General features: G+C 40.7%; 1 protein-coding gene across 9 annotated transcripts in view; it reads left to right on the top strand.

Moving 5' to 3' along the window:
• Window positions 1–23243, top strand: part of THUMPD2 (THUMP domain containing 2) — a 57384-nt gene extending 34141 nt beyond the window's left edge. For 4 of the 9 annotated variants that reach the window (XM_054475480.2, XM_063648794.1, XM_054475484.2 and 1 more), the window contains 2 exons: window positions 544–652; window positions 8156–9059. In XM_054475480.2, the coding sequence (XP_054331455.1) occupies window positions 544–652; window positions 8156–8480 (434 nt within the window). In that variant the 3' untranslated portion in view covers window positions 8481–9059. Of the gene's footprint in view, window positions 1–543; window positions 653–8155; window positions 9060–14110; window positions 14924–14946; window positions 15047–15509; window positions 16135–22763 lie in introns of those variants that run through there. The other 5 variants (XM_054475482.2, XM_063648792.1, XM_063648793.1 and 2 more) reach the window with 5 other exon arrangements.
• Window positions 23244–26287: the final 3044 nt, after the last annotated feature.

Genomic DNA, 26287 nt, shown 5'->3' on the forward strand with positions numbered 1-26287 from the left:
GCAATTTAGAATTAGACACAATAATTTTTAGTGATAATCATTGTGTTGATTATTGATTATGTACCCTTTTCTCTAGTCTTAGGACTTAATAGATATTCTTAACCTTCCAAGTTCTCTTTTAAAAATACAATGATAGCTATGGATCCTCTCCCTCAAAAACAAGTACAGTTTTAAAATGGGAAATGAAAGTTGTAGAATACAATTTTGTGGAAGATTTTTCTAAGCAACTTAGTGGAGCTAGCAGCTTTCTATACAAGCTATATATTTAGAGAATTGAGTTTCCTGGCTAATGTAAAATTCTGCTTAACTTACATTTTATTGTATCTGAAAAACCAATTTTCAACAAACAATACAATAACTGTATCATTTATCATTAGTGATTGTGAAAGCATTTTGGGATCTTTTAATTACTTTAAAACAATATTAGCAACCCTAAATTTTATCTGTTATGCAAAAATAATCCTGTGTACTTCAGTTTTCTCATATTTAGGTTGTAAATACTTGACCCTACTGTAATAGGATTCTCTGATTTCTATATTTCAGAATTGCCATTGCCTTCAGAAAGTGTTGATATTATTATTTCTGACATTCCATTTGGGAAAAAGTTTAAGTTAGGAAAAGACATCAAAAGCATTCTACAAGAAATGGAAAGGTAAGTTGTTGAATTTATTTTCATAATTTTTTTAGCTACTGGGCATTTAACCGAAATACATCATAGCTCCTCAGTTAAGGTCTGATTGCTTTTTAGCAATTTCCCAGAGTTTTTGTAGCTTAATTTTCTAAGGTTTTAAGTCAGAAGTTTATAATTGAAATAAATGTTATCCATATCATCTTACACTATAAATTTTATTCAGAAAAATATTGTCTATTATGTACTGAGATTTGAATGTATGAAATAGTGACCTATATTTCAGTCAGTGGTCTGAAGCAAAATTTGACATATTTGCTGCCATCCCTCACAAAAAAAAAAAAAAAAAACCCTGCCTTCTCTGTGTTAATCCCCCACACTTAACAGATGAAAATCTGGGGCACAGAAAGATTAACTTTCTTATGATCACTCAGCTACTAAACAACAGAACACAATTCTGTTACATAAGGAACCTTCCATAACATAGAATGGGCAACACCTTTATTATTTATTGTTGTCTTTGTCCATTTTCTGTTGCTATGAAGGAATACTGGAGGCTGGACAATTTGTAAAGAAAAGAGGTTTACTTGGCTCATGATTCTGCAGTCTGTAAAAGAAGCACAGTGCCAGCATCTGCTTAGTTTGTGATGAGGGCCCCAGGCTGCTTCCAGTCATGGCAGAAGGCAAGCCCAGTGTGGAGAGATCACATGGCAGGAGAGGAAGCAAGAGGGAGAAGGGGGAGGTGCCAGGCTCTTTTTAACAACCAGCTTTCCCTGGAACTAATAGAGTGAGAACTCAATTATCACCCCTTTACGGGGAGGGCATTAATCTATTCATGAGATATCTACCCACATAATCCAAACACTTCCCATTAGGCCCCATCTGCAACACTGGGGATCAAATTTCAACATGAGGTATAGGGGGACAAATATCCAAACTTCCAAACTATAGCAGCTGTGAAATGAAAATGTGAAAGTATTCATCTTATGGTTTCTAATGACCTAAGGGAATATAATTCAATGGAAGCATTTCTTTGAGAGATTGAAACAATGAGGCATGGATATGCCTTTTTCTGGTGGTTTAAATTGGTAAAGAAGAGAACCTAGAATGCATACAGTTATGAATGGACATGAATATAAGAGGTCAGTTGATATTAAATTATCTAGCTGGGCATTTGATAACATACATTTCGAGAGCCCGCTATGTAAATAATGGGTCACCAATTTAAAATATGAGCCATGTGTTTTAGATGGAGAAAAATCAGGGTCAAGGCTAACATTCTGTAAGGAAAATTAAATCTTGACACTTAGTCTAAGCTCAACTAAAAGTCATCTCACTGCATTTTGGGAGCTGAGTGTTCCATGCTTCTTTTGGGATTATCTTACTTCTAAGCAACTTTCCCTGCTACCCAATTGCCTGACTCTTGAAATATTACCTGAGACCTCTCCTTCTGGGCAACACCTATAATTCAGACATTTCCTGAACACCTGAACTCCCTGCTGCCCAATATCACATTCCCCTTGAGCAGATTTGGCAACCCTGACTTCATATAAAAATCATTTCAGGAGCTTTTAAAAAATACTGATCCCTGCTGTCCACCCCTCCCCACCAAGGCTCTAACTTAATTGATCTGGTGGAGGACTCAGGCATCGGTAGTTCTTAAACACTCCCAAGGTGATGCTGTTGTGCAGCCAGAGTTAATGACTACAGCCTTTGAACCTAACTGGATAATGTACATCTATACCTTTAACCAATTCATGGTGAGATACTAATGTGTGAGCAATGATTTACATTTAACCTGGAAGCTTCCAGAGAGATAGTGGCTTACTCTAACTGAAAATCTAATGCTGCATATTATAGCACCTCTACAAGTCAGTGGAGGGCAGTATTATGAGTAGACAGTTCTTTCAGCCTAGTAAATTATACCAGCCTGACTTTCTCTAGGATGGGTTTGGTTTTTATTCCAGTGATTGATTGAAAATGAGACAGTAATAGATATGACAGCCCTCATATTGTCACATTGTGACATTTAAATACTTAAGAATCAGGAAAATGAATATTCATGACTTCCTGCAAAACTAAAGTGCCTTATTGGGACCAGTTTAAAGTGTATATATTTGGATATAAGAGACTTTTCCTTCTGTGACCAAGCTTCCTTGCCACCTGCCCCCAACCTTTATGTCTGACTTTTGTTTTGTTTTTTTTTTATGGTTTGAAGTTTTATACAGGCAGTGTGGCATAATATAGTGGTGAAGTATAGGCTTTGGAGCCAGACTACCTGAGTTGCAGTCTTGGCTCTATTACTTATTGGTTCTTCAGTCATAGGCATATTGCTTAACCATTTGCCTGTCTTTAATACCCACTTAATGGCATTGTTCTGAGTCAGTGGATTTAAAGCTCTTACAACAGTGCTGGCCACCTAGAACTTGCTCAGTATCTGTTATCACTTACCTGATTTTTTAGTGTAAACCACTTCAAATCCTTTTGGGAAGTATATGAGGATATATGTAAATATATCTGAGTACACATAATTTTTATCCCAATGGTTTACTGATAGTTTAAGGCCCTAGATAGAAATTGGAAGGGATAGGAAATTGTGTTCATGAAAATACAACAAACCTGTTCATAACAGTATTGTATGTACTACAGAGCTGGACTCTTCGAGAAAGGACATGCAATCAGAATTAAAGATTGTCAGATAAATGATTACTCTGGTGGCATGAGCTATGCATTCTCAGCTCAATTATTTCCTCCTTTAATGTATTAAAGGATTATGGGTACAGAGCATTGTCAGGAATTCAGAGAAGTACATTTGAGTTTCTCCTCAAATGTAACCATGCAAATACATGAGCAAAATTAAAAATTCACCTTGCACCGCTCGAAGGAAGAAGGCACTGTGTGCCAAAGAGGCTTGAGATGGTTTCAGGAAGAAGCAAGATTTCAGTGAAATTTGGAAGTGAAGACAGAATTGGAAAGGAGACCACATCATGTTTATACGTACAGATGTTTATTAAGTATTTCTTGAGTGAGTAGTACAGCAGGAGGTGTGTTCATGGAACAATGAGTACACCAGACTGCCTGGAGCAGAGGATTTATAGTAGGTGGTTAAGACTTAATGTGTTCCATGGACAAATAATTTAGGATTATTTGTACCATCTACTCCTAGTTTTTCAGGTTCACATACGAAAGAGAAATCTCTTATGCTGTTTGATACAGACTTTCGCCAACTTACTGACCACAGAGTTTTTTCTTAAGAAATAGTAATATTGTATTCTTATTATTATCATCACTGATACACTAGTGTTCAAAGGAGTACAGTTTGGTAAACATTGCTTTATAAATTCTGAATAGCTTTCATAGTAAGAAATTATGTGTTTCTGGGCACAGTAGCTTATACCTGTAGTCTCAGCAACTCAAGATGCTGGGGTGGGAGGATCACTTGAGGCCAGGAATTCAAGACTAGCCTGGACAACATAGCAAGAACTCATCTCTAAATAAATAAAAAATTAAAAAATTAGCCAGGTGTGGTGGCATGCACCTTCAGTCCCACTACTTAGAAGGCTAAAGTGGGAGGATCACTTGAGCCCAGGAGTTGGAGGCTGCAGTGGGCTGCGATCAAGCTGCCTGGGTGACAGAATGGGACCCCATCTCTAAAAATAAAAGACATTATGTGTATATGAACTAGGTGACACCAGTAGCTGCCTGGGTGACGGAGTGACCCCATCTCTAAAAAAAAAAAAAAAAAAAAAAAAGAAAAGAAATTATGTGTGTATGATCATGGAAAGATGCCTAGAAGGACATTTATGGAAAATGTTAATCTCAGAGTAGCAGGATTTCAGGTGATTTTCACTTTTTCTCCATTATTTGAACAAAATTACAATAAATGGTGACTGTCCTGCTAGGCATCTTGCCATGTACATATGCACAAAAAGATACATGTTTTCTACTCTACATAAATAGGATTATCCTTAACTTAATATACTGTAACATTGCTTTTTTTCTACTCAACAATGTCATGAATCTCCTTTCTGATCAGTTGTTATAATATACATTATAATTTTCAGTGGTTGCCACATTATATGTATGTACCATTATGCAACCAGTGCTTATGGATGAATATTTAGATAATCCCCAATTTTTTATTTTAATAAAGAACTATTCTTTGAACATCCTTGCATGGTTTTTCAAACTTAACTGTATGACCAAGCACCACAGTCACAGTATCACAGTTTCTTCATCTGCAAAATGACACTGCTATAGAGCATACTTAGAAAGATAACTCTGAAGGTTAAATGATATGTAATACAGAGCATTTCCAGCTGCCTGGCACATATTAAGTACTCAATAAATATTAGCTATATCACCATTATTATCACTGTTATTCTACTACTACTTCTACTATTACATCTTCTTAGGATAATTTCCTAGAAGTGAGATTGCTGGGTCAAAGGTTATGTACATTTCATATTTTTGATACATTATTGCTAAAGTATTGCCCCAAAAAGTTATTTCAGATTCTGTCTTCAGGAGTACTCATTTTCCCATCCACTTCTTCCTTGCTCAGTAGAAGAGGTTTCCCTCTTCCTGCAAGGGTTTATCCTCTCAGTTCCTTCCTCCTCAAGGATCACACTCTGCCCACTTCTCATTTTTATCTTCTGCCTACTCATCTGCCGGTTCTTTCCAGGAGATTCATTTATCCCTTCCCCAGACACGTTTGGAAGTCTTTGCATCTCCCATGCACTTCCCCCCGGGGATTACAGCAGTGAATACGACAGGCAAGGTCTCTGACCATTTGTTGTGAGAAGACGGATGGTTAATCAGTAAACAAACTGGATAATGTCAGAATATGACTGGTACTGTGATGGACATAAAACAAAATGTTTTGCTTTAGAGTGAGAGAAAAGTAGTGGTTACCCTAGCTAGGTAGTCAGGAAAGGCCTCTCTGGGAAAGTGATATTTGACTGTGGGGCGTGAGTGATGAGAATGAGTGATAAACGCAGGGTGAACAGCAATTCCAAATGTCCTAAGGTGAGAAGCAGCTTGGTGAGTTTGAGCAGCTGAAGGAAGGTCAGTAAGCAAAGAAAGAAGGCAGTGACATCAAAAAGGTAGGTAAGGGTCAGATTGTGGAGGAGCCTTGGGTGCCAGAGTAAGGGGCTTAGAATGTATTTGAAGTACAGTGCGAGCAACTGAGGAGTTAGCAAAGAATTTACATTTGTCTTCTGTATGGAAACGGAAGACAGAGTGGGAGGGGCGACAAGAATGGAAACAAGACCTGTCTACCAGATTGTTGCTGTGGTCCAGGCAAACTATGAATGAGCTAGACAAATATGTGATACAATTTAGAGACAGAATTGTCTAGCTTTGCTGATGGATTAGACTAGGGAAAGCTACCTAAGCTTCTTAGATTTTTGCTGGGCATGAGGCAGATTCCCCTTAACTCTTGGTCCTTTAGCTGCCACTCTGTTTCTTTTCCTTACAGCTGAACTTCTTGAAATAATAGTCTACACTTGACACCTCTGCTTCCTCACTTTCCAGCCCCACTCTACCCTGGCAGACGAGCATCTGCTCCTGCCTTCAGCTAGGATTGCTGTCCCTGGGTTCACTGATGATGTCTCATAATCCTGATCACCTGTTAGTCCTATAGCATTTGTTATTTTATTTTACATATATATAATTTATATGTATATAAATTATATATATTTATATATAAATATAAATTATATATATTTATATATAAATATAAATTATATATATTTATATATAAATATAAATTATATATATTTATATATAAATATAAATTATATATATTTATATACATATAAATTATATAATTTATATATATATAAATTATATATTTATATATAAATATAAATTATATATTTATATATAAATATAAATTATATATATTTATATATAAATATAAATTATATATATTTATATATAAATATAAATTATATATAAATATATATTATATATAATATATATATTTTTTACATATATATGTGTGTAAAAATAATTTTATTTTAAAGACAGGGTCTCTCTCTGTTGCCCAGACTAGAGTGCAGTGGTGCAATCTCAGCTCACTGCAACCTCTGCCCCCTGGGCTCAAGCAGTCCTCCCATCCCAGCCTCCCAAGTACCAGGGACTACAGGCACACGCCACCACACCTGGCTGATTTTTGTATTTTTTTGGTAGAGACATGTTTTGCCATGTTGCCCAGGCTGGTCTCAAACTCCTGTGCTCAAGCGATCCTCCCGCCTCAGCCTCCCAAAATGTTGGGATTACAGGTGTGAGCCACCATGCCGGTCCTATAGCATTTGACACTGTTGAAACTGTTTCCTTCTTGAAACTGTACTTCTTTGGCTTCCTTGACATCACTGTTGTCCAGATTTTCTCTGAGGATATCTATTTCATGGGTCTTCTCCTCTGTCACTTTTTAAATGTGAAATCTCTGCTCCCTGTCCCATTTTCTCAACCTGTACTGCCACCCCAGGTGATCCCATCCACCATTACGGCTTTAGCTACCATTTACTGTATCTTTACCTCAAGGCCTGGTCTTTTCCATTACTCCAGGCTGAGTATCCAGCTGTCTGGTGGAATCTGCACTTATGTGTTCCTTAGGTACATCAGCACGTTCCAAGCTGAACTCCTTACTCCCCTCCTCCCTCCGCCTCCCACCCGCTGTGACTCACCCACCCACTGAGCTGCTTTCAGAGCTGCCTCCTCTCCACTTCCTCCCGTCTTTGCTGCTTTTTCTGCTTCCAGCACCCTCCCTTGCTGCAGCCGCTTGCCATCGCTTTGCCTGGCTCATTCCTGCTTGTCTTTTAACTCATAGCACAGGTATCTTCCTCTGGGAAATTCTCCTCTCTCTCCCATGCCCGGGTTTGGGACCCACCTCATGTTCCCAAGCCCCTCATGCTTGCCTTGATTATAGCATTTTCACACCCTTTACTCGCCTCTCTTTCCCAAAGAGATGTTCAGTGATCTCTTAGCAACTTACAGGGCCATGTCACGGGACACAGGCAAGTGTTTTCATCACTTTTTCCACATAAGTGCTACAGAGACTTTGATAATTGAGTAAATGCATTCTCCTCAAGAAGCTGACATTTCAAGATCTGCCTTCTTTTTCGGATTTTTCCTTTGCCATTTCTTTGTTCGTGTCCTAACTCTTTCCTGTTAACTTTTTTCTGCTGTCAGGCTACTGCTTTTAATACATGCAGTCTTTAGGATTCTGTCATTCGCCTTTTCCTTTATACAATCATTTATTAGACTGTGACTACAAATTACTTTGAGGCTTGCCTTTTAAGTGGAGTAAAAATAGATAATTAAAGCAGATTTGTACTAGGGATTTCATAATTACTATAATGAATATACATTATAGAAGATACTACCTAATTATCAAAAATCCTTGTATTTAAATGGATAAAATTAAATTTCAAATTAAAAACATGAACTATTTTAAATGAAGTGGGATTGTTTGTTGTCTAGAAAGGAGAAAGATAGCAATTACCATTTTTTTGGTCACAGAGTGCTTCATGTTGGCGGAACCATTGTATTGTTGCTTAGTGAAGATCACCACAGGCGCCTTACAGATTGTAAAGAGAGCAGCATCCCTTTCAATTCCAAGGACAGTGACACAGATGAACCTGGAATTAAAAAGTGCTTGAATCCTGAAGAAAAAACTGATGCATTCAAGACAGTGTCAACTTCATTTGAAGCCAGCAAACACAAATTCTTAGACAGAATGTCACCATTTGGCTCCTTGGTACCAGTGGAATGCTACAAAGTTAGCCTTGGAAAGACAGATGCGTTCATATGTAAATATAAGAAGTCGCACTCTTCTGGACTGTAGCAGGCTTGCTGCCATCAGCCGGGTTCAGGCCCTTGTAAGTTAGCTGTACAGCAGAAGTTTGCTGTCTCTAGGATTCATATAGCACCCACAGAGCTCCAAGTAACCAAATACCCCCAAAGACAGGAGGTGTGGCTGATGGGTACACGTGCTTGGTAAGAGTTTCTGCTTTATATTCTAAAGTGCTTAATGTTTTTGACAAAAAAAGTTACCGAATATTTTTTATACTTAAGTTTTATCTTCTCTCAGAATGTGAAAAGTTCTGCCCAGTTTCTGAGCAAAAACTTCAATTTCAAAATGAAAGTTTTCAGGGGTTCACCTAAGTGTATCACAATCAACACCAGACTGGGGATATTTTAACTATCAGATTTTTGGAAATGTAAAAACCTTTATATTTAACTTCTTTTGATATTAAACTTGATTTTTGAGCCTGTAATTTTCTTCTCCATTGGAATGAAAATAATTTGTATTTGCAATACATTTTATATGTTTATTATGTAAACCAGTGAGAATAATAACTGAATTAAGCCAGTATCCTTCAAAACATGAAGGAAAATAAAATTTGCTTTTTTTCTAAAAGCATTCATACATTGTCACCTCGCTCTTATTTATAGAAAGTCAGTTTGTTTCTTATGTTCACTACCTGAGAAAAAGAAACAGTAAGTTGAGGAGAATATATGCTCTGGTTTAATTTTTTTTAATAGTCTGATACAATTGTTCAACTTATTGGCAGCTTTAGTGGTATTTGAACAACTTTCCTATGTTTGGGAAATTTTCCACCCTGCGAATCACCTCCCCAAAGCAGAAGTCATAAAATCTGTTCTCCAGCCAGGGTGTGGAAATCTGGGCCCCTGGTATCAGGTGCACCCATGTGCAAGCTATGGCATTTGTGCCCAGTGGCAACACAAAGCGGTCTTCACCAGAACATTCCTCTCCTGAGGTTTCAGCACTGCTCTTGGCTACATAGCCACCGCTAAGCTGCTCTCTCTGGCCTTCCTAGGAAATTCTAAGAGCCGCCTACTAATCTTGAATACATTTCATTTTTGCTAAAACTAAGTAAATGTGGTTGTGTTGTTAACAGCTGGGACTCTGATAATGGAGATTGATACTCTGAGGGGTTTCAAGCAAGAGGCCCCCAATAATGTGAATTCGTTATTCGTTATCTGGCCTGCTTGGGTTAAAGGCAGTGAGAATACAGCTAGTGTTATAGAAACTGTATGGCATGTGATGGTGAAACAGTTCATAATGCCTGTACTTACCTGATGCTCTGGGAAACACCAGACACCTGAGGAATACAAGCACTATGAGGCGGGCTGTCTGCTTTTGGTAGAACTTGACAACTCAAAGAAAAAGCAAGATTCCTGTAGTCCTTATTCCTTGGGTTAAAGCAGGGGTCTCAGCCAGGGGCAATTTTTGGTCCTCAGAAGACATACGGCAACGTCTGCAGACATTTTTGATTACCACAACTTGAAGGAGAAGAGAGATACTCCTGGCATCTAGTGGATACAGTGGATAGAGGATGAGAGATTAGGTTAACAAGGTAATGGGTGGCAGGTAGAGGTGGTATATTAGATGAGATGGGGCCTTGAAGACTATTTTAAGGGCTTTAGCTTTTACTCAAAACCAATGAAAGAGTTTTGAATAGGTGATGTCACCTAACATGTTTACAGGATACTATAGCTGCTATATTGCAAATTGATTGTAGGAAAAGAAGGGTGAAAGTAAAGAGATCAGTTGGGAGTTATTTGCAATGATTCAGGCAAAAGAAAATGGTAGCTTGCCCCAGGATGGTAACAGTCGTGTTGGTAGGAGGCACACGGATTCTGGATGTATTTTGAAAGCAGAACCAGAAGGATCTGCTGATGTGTTAGATGTGAGGTATGATAAATGGAGAGGAGACAGGAATGACTGAAGACTTTCAGCCAAGAACTTGGAACAGTAGAGTTTTCATCAGCTAAGAGAGGAAAGGCTGCAGAGGGTACAGGTTTGGTGAGAAATATCAGAAGTTCTGTTTTGGACTTGCTAGTCTAGACAGTCTAATTTAGACTAGTCTAGACAGTCTAAACTAGCAGATCTTGTTTAGACTGGCTTGCTAGACAGCTTTAGACTTGCTAATTTTGAAATATGCATTAAACAAAGTGGAGATGTTGATTAGGCAATTGAATATGTGAGTCTGCAGTTTAAGAAAAAGGTCTGCTCTGGAGATACATTATGGGAATTTTCAGTATTTAGGTGGCATGAAACTGGATGGGATCACCAAAGGATTGGGAATAGGAGAAAAAGACCAGGCCTGAGCCCTGAATTCCTCCCATACTGACAGGTTGGCAGGAGAAGAGGAATCTCCAAAGAAAACTGAGATGGAGCAACCAGTGAAATAGAAATAAAACCTAGTGTGGTTGCCTGGAAGACATGAATAAAGGGTATAGAGGAGGAGTATTTAACCCTATAAATGCTGCTAACTGACCAAGTAAGATAACTGAAAATTGACCATTGGCTTTAGCAGTGAGGGAGTCATTCATGACCTTGACCATGGGGCTTTTGGTGGAATGGAAGGGAAGCAAAACCAGACTGCAGTGAGCTTAAGAGAAAATAGGAGAAGAGCTGAAGATAGTGAGCATAGGCAGTTCTTACAACTAGTTTTGCAGAACAGGTGAGCAAAGAAATAGGAGTAGTAGATTGGTAAGGAATGTGGAAGCAAGAGGAAGATTTGTTGGGAGAAGTAGCAGCTTCTTTTTTATGTTAAAGAGAATTCCAGGAAAGATGAAAAGATGATGAAATAGGAAAAAAGGGATAAGTGCTAGAGTGACGTCCTTGAATAAGGGAATAAAATGCAGTCCACAATTGGAGGAATTAGCTTTAAACAGCATGATAATTTGTTCACGATTACGGGTAGGAAGACAGCATACAGACATTTCAGCTATAGTATGATAAATATGCTCCTAAAAATTTTTTCATTCTCAAATTTATGCACTAAAAATAAGAGAATTTATGAAAAAGAAACATAAATTCTGGTTGGGGCAAACCATTGCAAACATCCAATTTTGCAACCTGAACACTAACAGAAACACCAATCTTAGTAAAAATATTGGCACAGTTAAGACATTATATTCCTAGCAAATACATAAGTAAATAAGGACTTCACCTTTCCAAGAAAAGGGCAATGTCACCTTGATAGACTAGGCATAAAGAAGGGTAAGAAGATGCTGAGTTACGCAACAGGCACTGTCTGCCTGGCCAAGGCAGAACCCGTGGCCAAGATGAACCAGAAAAAGCCTGTGATGATGGACGTCATATAAAGAGCCTTATTCCGCACCTTGTTCGTTCAACTCATTCCATTGGCATCCTTCGCATTCAGCTGCTCCTATCTGGTGACACAAAGCATTAATATGCTAAAGAGAAAAAATCACGTATGAACCAACCCAATTTCCACATGAGAGTGATGTCATCTCCTTACTTAGCAATATTCGATTTAATGCCCATTACAGAAACACGTGTTGTAAGAGAACAGATTATAAGTGGGAGCAGATGCTGGAAGGTGGGCGGATGTGGTGGTGGTAGACTGTGGAAGTTCTCTTTCAACTACTTCAACTTTTTCAGTGAAAAACCATCCGGTAACTTACCCAGTGTCTGAGTCTATAGCTGGAATAGCTACCCTCAGCAACTGCAGAATACCCATAATGGCTTTCTGATCCATGGAGTAAGGGTATAGATTTTTGGAAGGGCTGATGTCACACTCCTTAGGTTCCCCTTCTTACCAAAATAGACAAAGGCAATACATTTGTAGGAGCTGCAGATGTTAGTGCCAACACTAAGAAAGGCACAGATGTTGATGGAACTCTCTGGCATCTGAAGGCAGCCTACATGAGCTTTGGATTTGCTGCTGTGACTCATTTACTATTAATTGAGGCCTGGCCCAAGAGATGGTTCTCCAGTTGGACCAGCCCTACTGTAAGCAGCTCCCTAATGCCCTTAGAGACCCAGGAGATCTGATGGTGCTCAGAGCAACTGGGGCAGACCTGGAGGGTGTGTGGAGCCTGCAGCACATCACAGTAGAGGAAGCACAGCTGCAGCCTCTTAGCTTTTGGAGCAAAGCCAAGCTCTCTTATGCAAGTAATTATTCTTTTGGAAGTAACTCTTGACTTGCTATTGGGGCTTGCTTCTGAGGGCTTGGCCATGGGACACTAAGTGACCATGTGACCTAAGCTGCCCATCTTGAAGTAATGACACACCAAGCCAAAAGTCGCATGGACCCAACCCAGCAGCACAGCCTCATCAGATGGGAGTGGTATATATCAGCATTGAGTTCCACATGGCTGACAGCACTCATAAGCTGCAGGGGCAGTCAGTGCTTTTTCCTCTCAGTGTGCTTCCTGCTACACTCACCCCTCCCTCATAGCCATGGTCTCATGAGGAATCTCCAGTGAGCAGTTCACCAAGGAGAAAAAAAGTCAAATACAGCTTACAGATGACTCTGCAAGTTTTGCTGGCACCTGTGGGAATTTAATTGCAGCCCCACTCAGGGTGAAAGACAGTGGGGAAAGGATATCCTCACAGGGAGCAGAACTTGGAATGGTCCACATTATACACTTTTCCTGGAAGGAGAGATGGCCTGAGAGGCAGATCCTCACCATGTCATCCTCATGTCAGTTTAGATGGATGGTCAGGAACATGAAATAAGGTCTTGGGAAGAGGAATGTGGATGGACATCTTATACTAGACCCCAATATAGGTGAATATTTGTGTCCTATTGGAATGGTCTCAAGAGGCCATACTGTGTAGGAGGTTCTAAATTTGTAGTTGGAAGATTGCCTGCCCAGTGCCCTACCCTTTCCCCAGCCATCCTGGTGCTTGCTCAGTGGCCCCATAGACAATGGTTGCAGAGACAGACAGAAACAATGCACTGGCCCAACAAGGACTTCTCTCCAAGATGTGGCTACTGCCACTGCTGATTAATCTCCAGCAGCAGTGACCAACCCTGAGACTTAATATAACACTACTGCTGTGGTTTGAGTTTGTCCTCCTGGAAGCTCACATTGAAATTTGATCCCCAACATGATGATTTTGGGAGGTTGGACCTAGTAGGGGTATTTGGGTCATATCGGTAGATTCCCTCACGAATGGATCAATGCCCTCTTGAGGGAGCTAGTTGATTCTCACTCTCCCAGGACTAGATTAGTTACCAGAGATTGGCTGTTGTAAAAGCAAGTTCTGCTTCCTAGACATTCTCTTGCTCTCTTTGTACCTACCCACTCACTTTTCTGCTTCTCTGCCACATTTTGAGCCAGCACATGGCCCTCACCAGAAACTGACCAGATGTGGCAATATGCTTTTGAACTTTTCAGCCTGCAGACTCATGGGCTCAATAAACAACTTTTCTTTATCAACTACCCAGTCTCAAGTATTCTGTTATAGCAACACTAAATGGACTAAAACAACTACAAACAGGAGGGGAATTATATTGAAGACCCTCCCCTTGTGAAGAGGGCAATAATTTGTCCTCACTGGAATAACTATTTATTCTGTATTTGGATTCTTTATGCCAGCAACACCTTCCATAAACTTAACAAATTGCCTTATTCACTATCATTCATTTCCATGTAACAGTGCTTCTCACTAAAGAGCTTATTTTACAGGAATGACAGTGAGACAAGACACTGAGGCTCATGGGATTTCTTGTCTCAACATGTATTCCATAACCTCAAGCACAAGGCCTGTGGCATGATAGAATGGCTTACTGAACACCCAGTTATTGTGCCAGCAGGAAGAGAACTCCTTGAGAAGATGAGCTGAGCCTCCATACAGGATACTCTGTGTGCTATGAACCAACAGCCAATAGATGGTGCTATTTCTCCCGTAGTCAGAATAAAGAGCCCAAAAACTGGAAGTGAGAGTGGTACCTGTTACTATATCACTCGTAATTACCCTATTAAAATGTTTGCATCTTATCACTAGACTGTCTGGGCTCCCTGGCTTAGAGGTTTCAATGCCTCTTGTTCCAGGTGGGAACCTTCAGTGCTGTCTCCTATTGCATAAAAAGTCAAGACATATTCCATAGCACCCACTGGTCTCTCCATCTCATGGAAATATCAGTTACATTAGAACAAACTACCACACCACCACCACCACTACTGCCATCAGCCTGTGGGTCTCCTTTCTTACAGGGCAACCATGAGAAAGGAGCTTTCACTAGGGGAATGCATAAGCTTCTTGGTGCCAGGCAGTCTGGATTTGGTCTATCAGCTCTTTACAGGAATTGTCTAGAAAGCCAGCTGCCCTGCATGTGGGAAACTTGAAGGACCTAGTGATCTTGGGGACACATGATATGTTACAGTCTCCCTGCCAGGGAGAGGCAAGGGGAAAACCACCAGTTGTATGGGAATCTAAGCTTGAATGTAGTCAGCCCCTTTTTCTGAGAAAAGAGGTGCCCCCAAATTCCCAGCTGCTCACTGTCCATTTAATCCACTCTGAGCACCCAGGGTCATTTGTGGAAACCCTCCTCCTTTCAAAATCATTCCCAAGAGAGGATTTCTTCTGTCAGCAAACACAACAAGCAGCCATTGAATTAAGAGGTAAGACTGCCACCCAATTATTTTGGGTTCTTGATTCCACTGGACAGAAACACACAAACAGGTTGAACTATGTGGGCTGGAGTGTGTGTTCCTAGTAATCAGAGAGAGGTATGTCTAGAACCCAGTGTTAACCTAGGTTCTTACCAAGACCCAAGATGAGACGAAGGTTTTTTTGGAGATAATTTATTTTGGGAGCTGGGGACTGGAAGGAGTAAAAGAGAAATCGGGAAAAAGGTAATCCAAGGATGCACTGTGGAGCTGATCACCACTGTGAGAAGCTGGGATCTGATCCTGTAGGGCCCCTCTGAAGAGCTGTGTAGGATGAAACCCAGAATTGTCTGCTTAAGGAGCAAAAGAGGAGAATATCCACCAGCTCCTGTCTCCCATTGGTCAAGAGTAGGATGACTTTCAACTCTTTCCCAATTTAAGACTTCCATCCCACAATTTAAACCCTAACTTACAGAATGTCAGATGGAACTAGAAGAGGAATGGAAGCCACCCAGAAATCATGTTCTTGACGTGGATTTGTTGCCCTTGTCAGAAGGCGAGAGGATGAGCAGGTTTTTGTGTCAAGTATAATTGCATATTTTACATGCGAATATTGGTTGGAGGAAGTTTAAATATCAAATTAAGAACAGATATTGATGTTGGGCATCCAAAGGGTGTATCAAAGTGGTAAATTATCATATTTTCCAATGTTTGAGTCTCACCTCTCCAAGGCAGAAACCAGAACGCCAGCTTTTCCAATCTATATTATAGGTAGAATGGGGGCCAGACACTGACATATGATAATTGGATTCAGATGTGAGCTATGCAGAGGAACCAGGCATCATGGAATCCACTTTCTGGGGGAGAGGCAGCGGAAGTATCTGGCCTCAGGGGCTAGCTGGGGTAGAGGACAGCGTTCAGGGTTCAATATCCATGGTGCAAGCTATGGTGTGGATCCCCGGCAGGGGTGGCAGTGGATCTTTGAAACTACCATCTTGTTGTATGGTTTGGATGGTGTTCCTGGTTGTGTAGTCCCCCTAGATTAATTTTCTGGCCCTATTAAGCAAAGCATTCTAATTTTTTTTAATGAATTCCTTTTCTGCTGAACAACCTAGAGTTATTCTGTTGATTGCAGCTGGGGGCGCTGTGCCACACACCAAGGTTACTGAAGCACTCTCCTGCCCTGCAGGCTGGGCACATCTCATTCTCAGTGGAGTCCCTCCACATCTCATTCTCAGTGGAGTCCCTCCACATGTTTTGCATTTTTTCTTTTACCATATTTTCTAGTTGTCTATTTTATCAGTATTTGGCACTCCTCCCCAAAATCATTTTTAATGTTTTGGCCTCCCAAAGATTTTGAATAATACAGTCTTTGTCATCATCTGCCTAAGCCTTACATACATCTTTAGGAGAAAAAAAACGTGTAGGGGTGGACTGTGTGACCAAAATGCAACAAACGGTGGGTTAAAAAAATTGATTTCTTGGCTTGGAGTGACAGTGGTATAGATCATAAGAAGCAGCAGTACTAATGATCTCGGTGTACTTTGCAGAATTAAATCATGATTTTAGTTTCTGCTAAAATATCTTTAATATTAAATGCATACAACTATAAAGCTTTTTGAAAATTTATGAAAATTTGAGGATGTCAAATAAATGGAGTACTATTTTATAGCATTTTTTCCTCCTCCAGAATAGGGTACAGGGTGTGGCCCAGACAAGAACAATTAATATTTTTTGAACTAAATTGAACTAGCTCCTGGTAGGAGAGAATAAATAAATGCCTGTAGATCTGAGAACAGTGAATCAAAGGGACACTCGGAAACCATTCAAGAGGCAGACAGCTGTCCAGGGAGACACCGACTTCCTATGTAACCTGGAAAGCTAAGTCTCAGAGAAATGCAAATCAAAACCACAGTGAGATACCATCTCACACCAGTTAGAATGGCAATCATTAAAAAGTCAGGAAACAACAGATTCTGGAGAGGATGTGGAGAAATAGGAATGCTTTTACACTGTTGGTGGGAGTGTAAATTGGTTCAACCATTGTGGAAGACAGTGTGGCGATTCCTCGAGGATCTAGAACTAGAAATACCATTTGACCCAGCAATCCCATTACTGGGTATATACCCAAAGGATTATAAATCATGCTACTATAAAGACGCATGCACACATATGTTTACTGCAGCACTATTCACAATAGCAAAGACTTGGAACCAACCCAAATGTCCATCAATGATAGACTGGATTAAGAAAATTTGGCACATATACACCATGGAATACTATGCAGCCGTAAAAAAGGATGAGTTCATGTCCTTTGCAGGGACATGGATGAAGCTGGATACCATCATTCTCAGCAAACTGTCACAAGGACAGAAAACCAAACACCTCATGTTCTCACTCATAGGTGGAAAATGAACAATGAGATCACTTGGACACAGGGCAGGGAACATCACACACCGGGGCCTGTCGAGGGGTGGGGGGCTGGGGGAGGGATAGCATTAGGAGAATTACCTAATGTAAATGATGAGTTGATGGGTGCAGCAAACCAACATGGCACATGTATACCTATGTATCAAGCCTGCACATTGTGCACATGTACCCTAGAACTTAAAGTATAATTAAAAAATAAAAAAGCTAAGTCTCAGGGATTCAAAATAAACTGAGGTTTGAGAAGAAATGCTCACTTAGATATTAGGTAAATATGTCTGTTCAGAGAGCTATGCAAGAAAGCCCTTGGACTAAAATTAGGTGAGATGCAAAGTCTTAGAGAAATCTTGCTAATTAAGAAATCCAGGTGAGTTTTTTTTAGTGCGTGCTCATATTTTCCCATAGTGTTTGTAGCCTTTTCAAATCTTTTATTTATTCATTTATTCATTTGCTTCTTTATTTACTTAGCTACCAGGCAGTTAGTGAGTACTTGCTCCATGTCAGGTTCTGGGAATGCTCCTTGGTAAACTGGCCCTGCCTGAATGGCTGCTATGACAGCTCTCTGAAAGGCATGTGAGCAGGAGTGAGAGGATACCAGCCAGAAGTCCGGGCTTATGAGATAGAGGAATATCCTTGACCTTTGGAAATGGAGCGATGAAACCACTCTCTGGAAAACCTTGGCAGAGAGAAAAATGAGCTGAGTCAAGGAAAACATTTGAGAGAAAAGTTATGGATTGTTGGAAATTTAAAGAAACAACTCAAAACGTGCATGAAGAGCTCAGCTTTTTATCTTAGTTAAATTCCATGAATTTATTATGTTCAAGAGAGTCAGGAGATTTGAAGCGTAATTTTGCCATCTGAATGCCACAATCATTTAATATTGTCAGTTTTCATTAAGTTTCTTCAGTGAGTAACTGCCTGCTCAAGATGAAACAAATGACAGCAATTACTCCAGGGCCCTTCCTTACCCACCCCCAACCCATACACATTATTTCTACCATGTTTTGGTCACCCGGCTAGCTGCCTTTTTGTGACTCTTGCCCTTGGTATCCTACACTATGTGAGATTGACTTCACCTTGGAAGAGTGGGCACATTAACCGTATATTTTGCCAGAGAGACCTAAACGCCCAGTACTGGCCTCTGGGTATTAACATGGAAACCAAGGACAATTCGTTCACTGGGCCAAAGGTTTTTTGCCTGTTTTTCTGTAAGCCAGATTATGTCACTGTTATGTTTGAAATCCTCCAATGACTTTCCATTTTACTCAGAATGAAACCCGAAGTCTTGGGTTTTATTGGAAAGGTGTTCAAAGGGTGCTGGATAGCCTGGTTTCCCTCTTACTTCATCTCAACACTCTCGCTTTCAGTCTACCTTTTGCTGACCGTGCCACATGCAAAGCTTGTTCCCATCCCAGGCCTCTGTACCTGCTATCTACCCTTCCTGGACGTTCCTCAAGACACCTGCATTGCTCAGGCTCTCTGTGCAAATGTTTTCTTATCAGAGAGGCCAACGCTGGCTTCCCTAAACTGGCCATTCCCTCACCTTTAGCACTGTATTCTCGTAGCCACCTCATTTTTCATTCATAGCACATATCACCACCACCTACTGCACAAGCTGTGTTTTATTACTGTCTGTCTCTCTGAGACAGACACAAAGGAAAAAAGAACAAATTATCTTTCCCTGAAGGAAGATTTTTTCTTTTTTCCTTTGTCACCTTACAATGGCAGCTTCTTGAAGGCAGCAGCTTTGATTTATTCACTATGTATTCCCTGCACTTAAATCAGTCTCTGGCACATACTAGGTGCTCTATAGAGATGTGACAAATGAAAGAACACGTGAATGAGCAAGTGAACACAACTGGTCATTCATTTGACCACGTGTCTTTGTTCCACGGTATTGAGATGTCCCTATTTTCGCCGAGGCCCCAGAACCGTTTTGCCACTGTGGACCTGCTCCTAAACAGACACAAAGAGTTTGAGTCTACAATCGTAAGTTAAGCCTGAGAACAACAAAAGAAAAGTAACCTTGAGAAATAGAGGCTGTGAGGCAGCAAGTCGGCTTCACAGACCAGGGATCACCGTCTTAGTGATGCATCATTCATTTATTCCCTCATTCCTTCAGCAGACATTTACTGGCATTTCCTCCACACCCACTGACATCCCAAACAAGTTACTTTTCATGGTCATCTGCCAACCAAGTGAACAGAGCCAGAAAGGTTCAGAATGCTGAACCAAGTTTCCCCCGCATCGACCAAATCCATGCATTCCAGTGTCACAAAGGAAACAAAAACAAATTGTCTTTCCCTGAAGGAAGATTTTTTCTTCCTTTATGATATTGGAATGTATGGAATCATGCAACACAGAACCACCTCCTCAATCGTTACTAGGTAAAAGCTTGACATTTTCTGACACCTTTCTTGATTATGTAGGCGTATCACAGACCCACAGGCTAATTGCTTTAAAGAATAATGAAATTGTACTGAATTTCCTCTTAACTCATTGTATTCTTAACTCATCTGGCTCCTCAAAGGAACTGGTTTTGTGGGGGTGTTTGGGATAGGGTTCTGAGAAGAGGGCCACTCACCCATCCCACCCTGCGCGGCTCTACATGGCTGTCCCTCTAGCTCACCCTCGGTCTTTCCTCATCTTCATTTCACTTCTCTTGAAAACCATTCCCCTACTCCTGTGAACACTCTTTAAACTGTTACTTTATTTGGAGAATTCTTTAAGAACTGGTTCATCCTTTGAGTCAATACTGCATTAATCACATGCGTCATCTCCCCCAGATTACCTTTCACAGTTGGTTTAGTTTCAATTCCCAAGTCCAGTTTATTTGAGAAACATGTTGACATGATAGCGATTTACCATCGTCACCACAGAGGCCTGTAAAGTAGAGGCTGCTTGACGTATTTGCAGGAATATAGATACTTGGACATGTTGACCTCAAAATCTACCTCACTTTTTTTCTGGGGAGGTGAACCTTCTGCCAGAGACTGGCTGAGAGATCTTGGGTTAATGCTCCGAGTCTCTGTTCCTCTGCTGTCAAAGAGAGATGACCATCATAGTTTCCATATGCCTCCAAGGCTGTCTTGAGGTTTGTTTTGGTTTGGTTATGGGGTGTTTTCTAAGTCACTGCACAGCGACCAATCTCTCAAAGGGAAAATACAAAATGAAGTACTGTACTTTCCTTGAGATATAATAAAAAACTTGGAAGGTTTCCTTGTTTTGACTCAACATCAGATGGTTTTATTTTATTCTTAGTGTAACTTAATATGTTATGTTTTTTAAATTAGTTCACATTCAACTTGGATAAAGGAAATAAAAGTTTGTAGAGGTGTTCAAAGTGATTTTCAGGCTTCTTAAATGTGGGTTATTACCAGCATTCTTGGAAATCACATTAGTTCATGCATGTCTCCAGAGAGATTCAGAGAGATGATTGACTTGCAGGGCCACACATCAAGACAGTCAGGGAGAAAGGATGGAAATTCATGAGTCTTTGAGTTGCTATCCTACCTCTAACCATAAGGCTAGATAGCCTTTTTTTTTTTTTGAAATAATTACTTTCATCTAATAATTTTAAAAATGCCGTCAGGGATGCTGTCACAGGACAAAGTAAGGAGGACATACCCACTTAAATAGAAATCTTTCAGCAGCCCTAGTGACATGGGAATTTCTCATAATGTTCTGTGGGGGAAGTGCCAAGAAGGTAATTAAAATTGCTGTCATACCTTTAGGCTACTGCAAACTACAGGGTCTCTTGAGGGTCGGTCATGTAAGGAGAGGTTCTGTGCTTAGAAAAATAGGTCTGGCATTCTTTACAGAATTACAAAGTGCAGTGTGTGCTCTGGCTTAGAAATATAGAAGCTTGATTAAAAACTATAGAGCAGTAGCTTCCAAAGGGACCCTTGGAAAATGCAGGGGAATGTGAACCTATCTAGATGTATAACATGTTGACAGTAGGCTCAGATAGGGTTAGAAATGCACTATGGAAATGCTGCTGGGTCTTGGGTAGTTGACGTGGATGCTGTGCAGGAAAGTGGAAGGACTTTGAGGTGAGCAAGCTGGAAACCAAATCTTGGCTAGTATCTTAGGGAAGGTTACTTAACCTCTGTGAGCCTTGGCTTCTCTACCCATAAAGTAGGGGCAAATAGTAACAATATATGGTATATAAAGGACACAACCTGACACAGTCACTGAGGAGATACTAAGGCAGTCCCTCACCCAAGGACTTAGTCTCATCAATGCCAAGAAACAACACTGGAGAAGCTTTTGAGAATCCGAGCTTTCTCTGCCACTTATTATTTATGTTTAATATTTACAAGAATGAATGAGACCTAAAATTTGACAATAATATAGCTCCACTGCCATCCTCTTAGAATTAATTAAGTGCTTTATTTATTTACTTGTGTGTCTATTTATTTTTTGAGCAACCAACAGAGTCCAGAACTAACAAATGGCAAATCAGGGCTTAGAGGAGAAATGAGAAAACTTCAACAATTATTCGGGTCTTTAGGTTCATTTTAAACTGTTGTGATTAACAGATTTAACCAATGTGGTAAGTGCAATGTGTTTTACCTGTGGGGAATGAATTTGAAGCCCACTGAAGCCACGGCTGAGTGAAGTTCAGTTCAGGCGTGGCCAAGTTTCTAGAGCAAGTATTTATGTGTTCATCACAAATCAACCTGACAGGCAAAGCTATGAGGATGGAAACAAAAGGTGTTTTATGATTAAAGAATGAAATGCCCTGAGCTGTGATTGTGTTCTGGGAGCAAGTCAAGGGAGCCCAGGCCCTTTGTGTAGGATCCAGCGGAGCCTCCGTGCACCCTTGCTATAGCAAGGTTTCCATGCCCTTTCCAGAACCCCCAGAGGATGCCACTTCATAGTTAGCCAGATATTGAGGGAATTTACCTCTAAGGTCCTGATTTAGAACACTTCCTTATGAACCTGAGGGTACAGTTCATCCATCCTCACACCCACACTGAAGGCAGTGGCCTGGTCAGACTCTGGGCCAACCAGGATAAGCACTTCACTGGGACAATGGTCTGTTCATTAGGAACATCAGCCCTAAGATGTGGGAGTTTATTCTCAGAATTTCTTAGCGAGCTCCAAAAAAGGGAAATGCTTACCTGAAGCAGACCAATAGTCTATCTGGTGTGATTTAAACTGGGGTTGGCCAGTATGTGACATCTGCCTTTCCCATTCATTCATAAACACTACATCTTTCCCCCTTGTGCCTGGACTGAAATCTTCCGAGCCACCACTATTTGATCAAGTTCACACTTAAACTGAATACTATTTTCAGGTCTTAGATGCACAACTTCTGGAAAACAACTGGAAATCAGAGAGGAATCGGCTGGCAGCTGGGTCAATTAGCAAGAAGGAGCATATGGGCCATTGAAATATTTTCTCAACTACAATTTTCAATTCCAGTCTCCATTAAATAAACGCTTTCATGTATGACGCTGAGTTAACCATAAAACTTAGCAGTTTTTTCTTTTTCCCCTTTTTCCCAAATTATTGTATCTCCTTTTTGATACAAGAAGCAGTTTCCTTAGTAATTAACCTAACTCTACAAATTCTTTAGGTGTCATCCTTAACTTCCCTTCTTTCCCCACCTCCATGTAACTTACCAGCAAATCAATTCCATCTCTAAAATATGTCCACCTACTCTGCATTTTCATCACCAGCCTCTCCACCCAGGCACAATTTTGTCTCCTGGGTTCCTGTGCAACATCCTCCTTCCTAACTGGGTTCTTGTCCTCTAGTGGTGCCTCTTTAAATCCATTCTCCATCCAGCAGCAGTGGCAACACTGATTTTTTTTTTTTTTTTTTTTGGAAACTAGTCGTACTCTGTCACCCAGGCTGGAGTGCAGTGCAGTGGTGTGATAATAGCTCAGTAGCTTCTAGACTCAAGCAATCCTCCTGCCCCAGCCTGCTGAGTAGCTAAGCCTACAGGCATGTACCACCACACTCGGCTAATTTTAAAAATGTTTTTATAGAGACAGGATCTATTTGCCTAGCGTAGTCTTCAACACCTGGACTCAAGACATCCTCCAGCCTCAGCCTTTAAAACACTGGAATTACAGGTGTGAGCCACCACACCTGGCCAACTGATAGTCCTAAAGTGGAAATCAGATCACATCATTATCCTTTTTTAGGCCATTTGTTTTCAATTACCAGAGTAAAACCCAGACTCTACTGTGACCAGCAAGCATCTGCCTATCTTGGCAACCTCACCTGCACCACTGTTCCCTTGTTCTTTCTGCTCTAGACCCATGGTCCTGTCTCTTTCCTCTCTGCAAAACATTCACTTAGAGACCTGAGAGAAACCAAGCATAGCCAGACCTTATAGTAGCAGGCAGTATTTTACAGTGAATGCTGAAGGGGAGAAAAAAATTGGAAATAAAAACAGAAAAAATGCTATCTTATTTTATAGCCAGCCAATCTGTTTTCCTGTTACAGGGGCTCCAGGCAGAAATATTCTAATGTTTTAGGACAATTAGAAATCTTGCTTTGATGCCTGGCAAAATACAGGTTGCATATTAAGAGGAACATGTATTGCATAGCCAAGTTCCCAGTATGCAATTGGGTGCCCTGAGCATCTTCAAGCATTTGTGGCTGTCCTACATGCAGCACAGAAAACTTCCTCTTCTTCCAGTCAAAGGGCAAGGCCCCAGAGAAATTCATATGCAATTTAAATGTGTTCTTCGTCAGGATAGCTATTTGCATTCAAAGGAAGTCATTTCTGAAGCATTCCTTTCAGAATTCCAATTAGAGATTTAAAACACACACACACATAAATGAGAACGCTTTAAATTGAGGTGTAGAACCATATTGAGGTTACTAGCTTAATATTTGAGCCATCAAATAAATGTTCCATAGTAGTTCATAACACATTTTAAGTTATGTCTAGGTTGGTTTGGGTTAATAGTCCCTTTAATTATTCTAATGAGGCTTCCTTTCTTGCCAAGCTATATTCTCTTTCCATTTAGCCTCATCACACTACTGTATATTTTTTATGGGCTCCCTAAAATTGGTGCTAAGGGAGTCAGCTCTGTCCAGGGAAGAAAAGAGTTTATCTGTGACTCTGAATCCATTTATTGATTCCACAAAGATTTAAGAGCACCTACGGTGTACCAGGCACTGGGTGGGCTGAGCACCAGGACAAGGCACAGATTCCTCCTTGAAAGAGTCTACGATCTGGTTATGGGTTGCCAGACAATTCGTGTGCAGAGCGTAACTGGTCAGGAAAGGATTTGAAGCAGTGCAGCATGTTTGAGGAAGGTGTCCGGGAGTGTTGTGTAGAAGCTGAGACACAAGGAAAAGTCAGAATAAGCCAAGCAGAGGAGGGGGTGTCCCCAGCAGAGGAAAGAGCCTGAGCAAAGACCTGGAGTGGGTGGGTGCCTAGGCAGCGTGAGTATCCCACCTGCGCCAGCCTCCATCAGGTGGTATATTTTGAGCTCGTGGGCCCCCATTCACCTGAGTCCCGGGTTCCCAGGTTTTTATTCCCTCTAGCTCAACTATGGGGCACACTTTAGTCATTCTCAGACTTCAATTTCGAATAAGAAATCTTTAAGAGGCACCCCCCGCCCCCGCAAAAAGAGTATTTTTTTTAACTTGCCAGGGCTAGATTCAAATAATGAGAATGTTGTGAAGTATGAAATGCACAGCCAATGGGAATGTAATTTAAAAGAAACTTATTTTAGTAACTGAATAACTTTAACCCTGGACTTATAAAACAATTTAGGGCCAAAAAGAGTAAACTTAATTTTTTTTACTTGTCCTTCACTGCATTTTTCTAGAAGATAAGTTTTACCAGGGCAAAAACCTTTGTCTGTTTTGCTTTCTTAATGTTTCCCAAGTGCTAGAATGTGAGCACATAATAGCCATTCAGTAAATATTTGTTGACTATATAAGAAATGTTATGGGGGCTATCATGTTCTATGGAGGTTTCCCATATCCTGGGAAATCTCTGTTATCAAGGGTCCATGGTGATCCTTAAAAGACGAGGCTTTCCTGAGAATGGACAACACTGGTTCTAATATGGCAAATAAACCAAGGACAAGGCTGTTAAAAAGGGGGGTGTGTGGGACAGAACACAAAACAAAGGATTTCAATGAATTATTCTGTCCTGCACAGCACTGTGAAATCATTTCAATCATTCTTCATTCACAAGCCAGTTAAGAAAAAACTCCTAAGAGAAGCCCAAGGACTCAGGGCCAAATGCCCAGCACCGGCAACATTTGCCCACACTTGCGTGACAGTAAGTAGAAAGCGAGGAACCTTGGCCTGGCACGTTGGTTGCTTCAAGCTCACTTTGGCTGGAAGGCAGGGAGCCTCAGTCCTTGCCAGCACTCGTTTGAATCCTAAGTGAACTCCCCTGGCTTCGGGGGCAAATCTTTCTGGTGTGTGAACCCTTCCACCTCCTACCACCCGAGGCTTTCTTCCACTCTCACCTCAAACCCCTAGGAAACTTCTCTGAAACTTCAAAAGTTACTCACTCAGACACTGCTTTGTTGGTGGGAATATAAATGTCCAAGAGTCTTGACATCTTCTATGGGGATCTTTAAAGAAGACTTCAAAGAAAGAGCTCTCCTGCTTTGAAAATAATTGACCCTTTCTATACGTCTCTGATCTCATCCAGAGGGACCAGTATATTAAAAGGCCTGAGAGAGTGCCAGTGAATCTACTCATGAGCCCGTGCTGTGCCTGGAGCCACAGAGCCAGAGCTGGTGTGGTCACCGGCATCCTCCAACCCCTTTCGGCCCTTACATGACAATATGTGGACACTGTCACTTGGAAATCAGACTCTATTCTTTGGGAGTA

The sequence above is a fragment of the Pongo pygmaeus genome, chromosome 12, assembly GCF_028885625.2.
Source record: "Pongo pygmaeus isolate AG05252 chromosome 12, NHGRI_mPonPyg2-v2.0_pri, whole genome shotgun sequence".
NCBI lineage: Eukaryota > Metazoa > Chordata > Mammalia > Primates > Hominidae > Pongo > Pongo pygmaeus.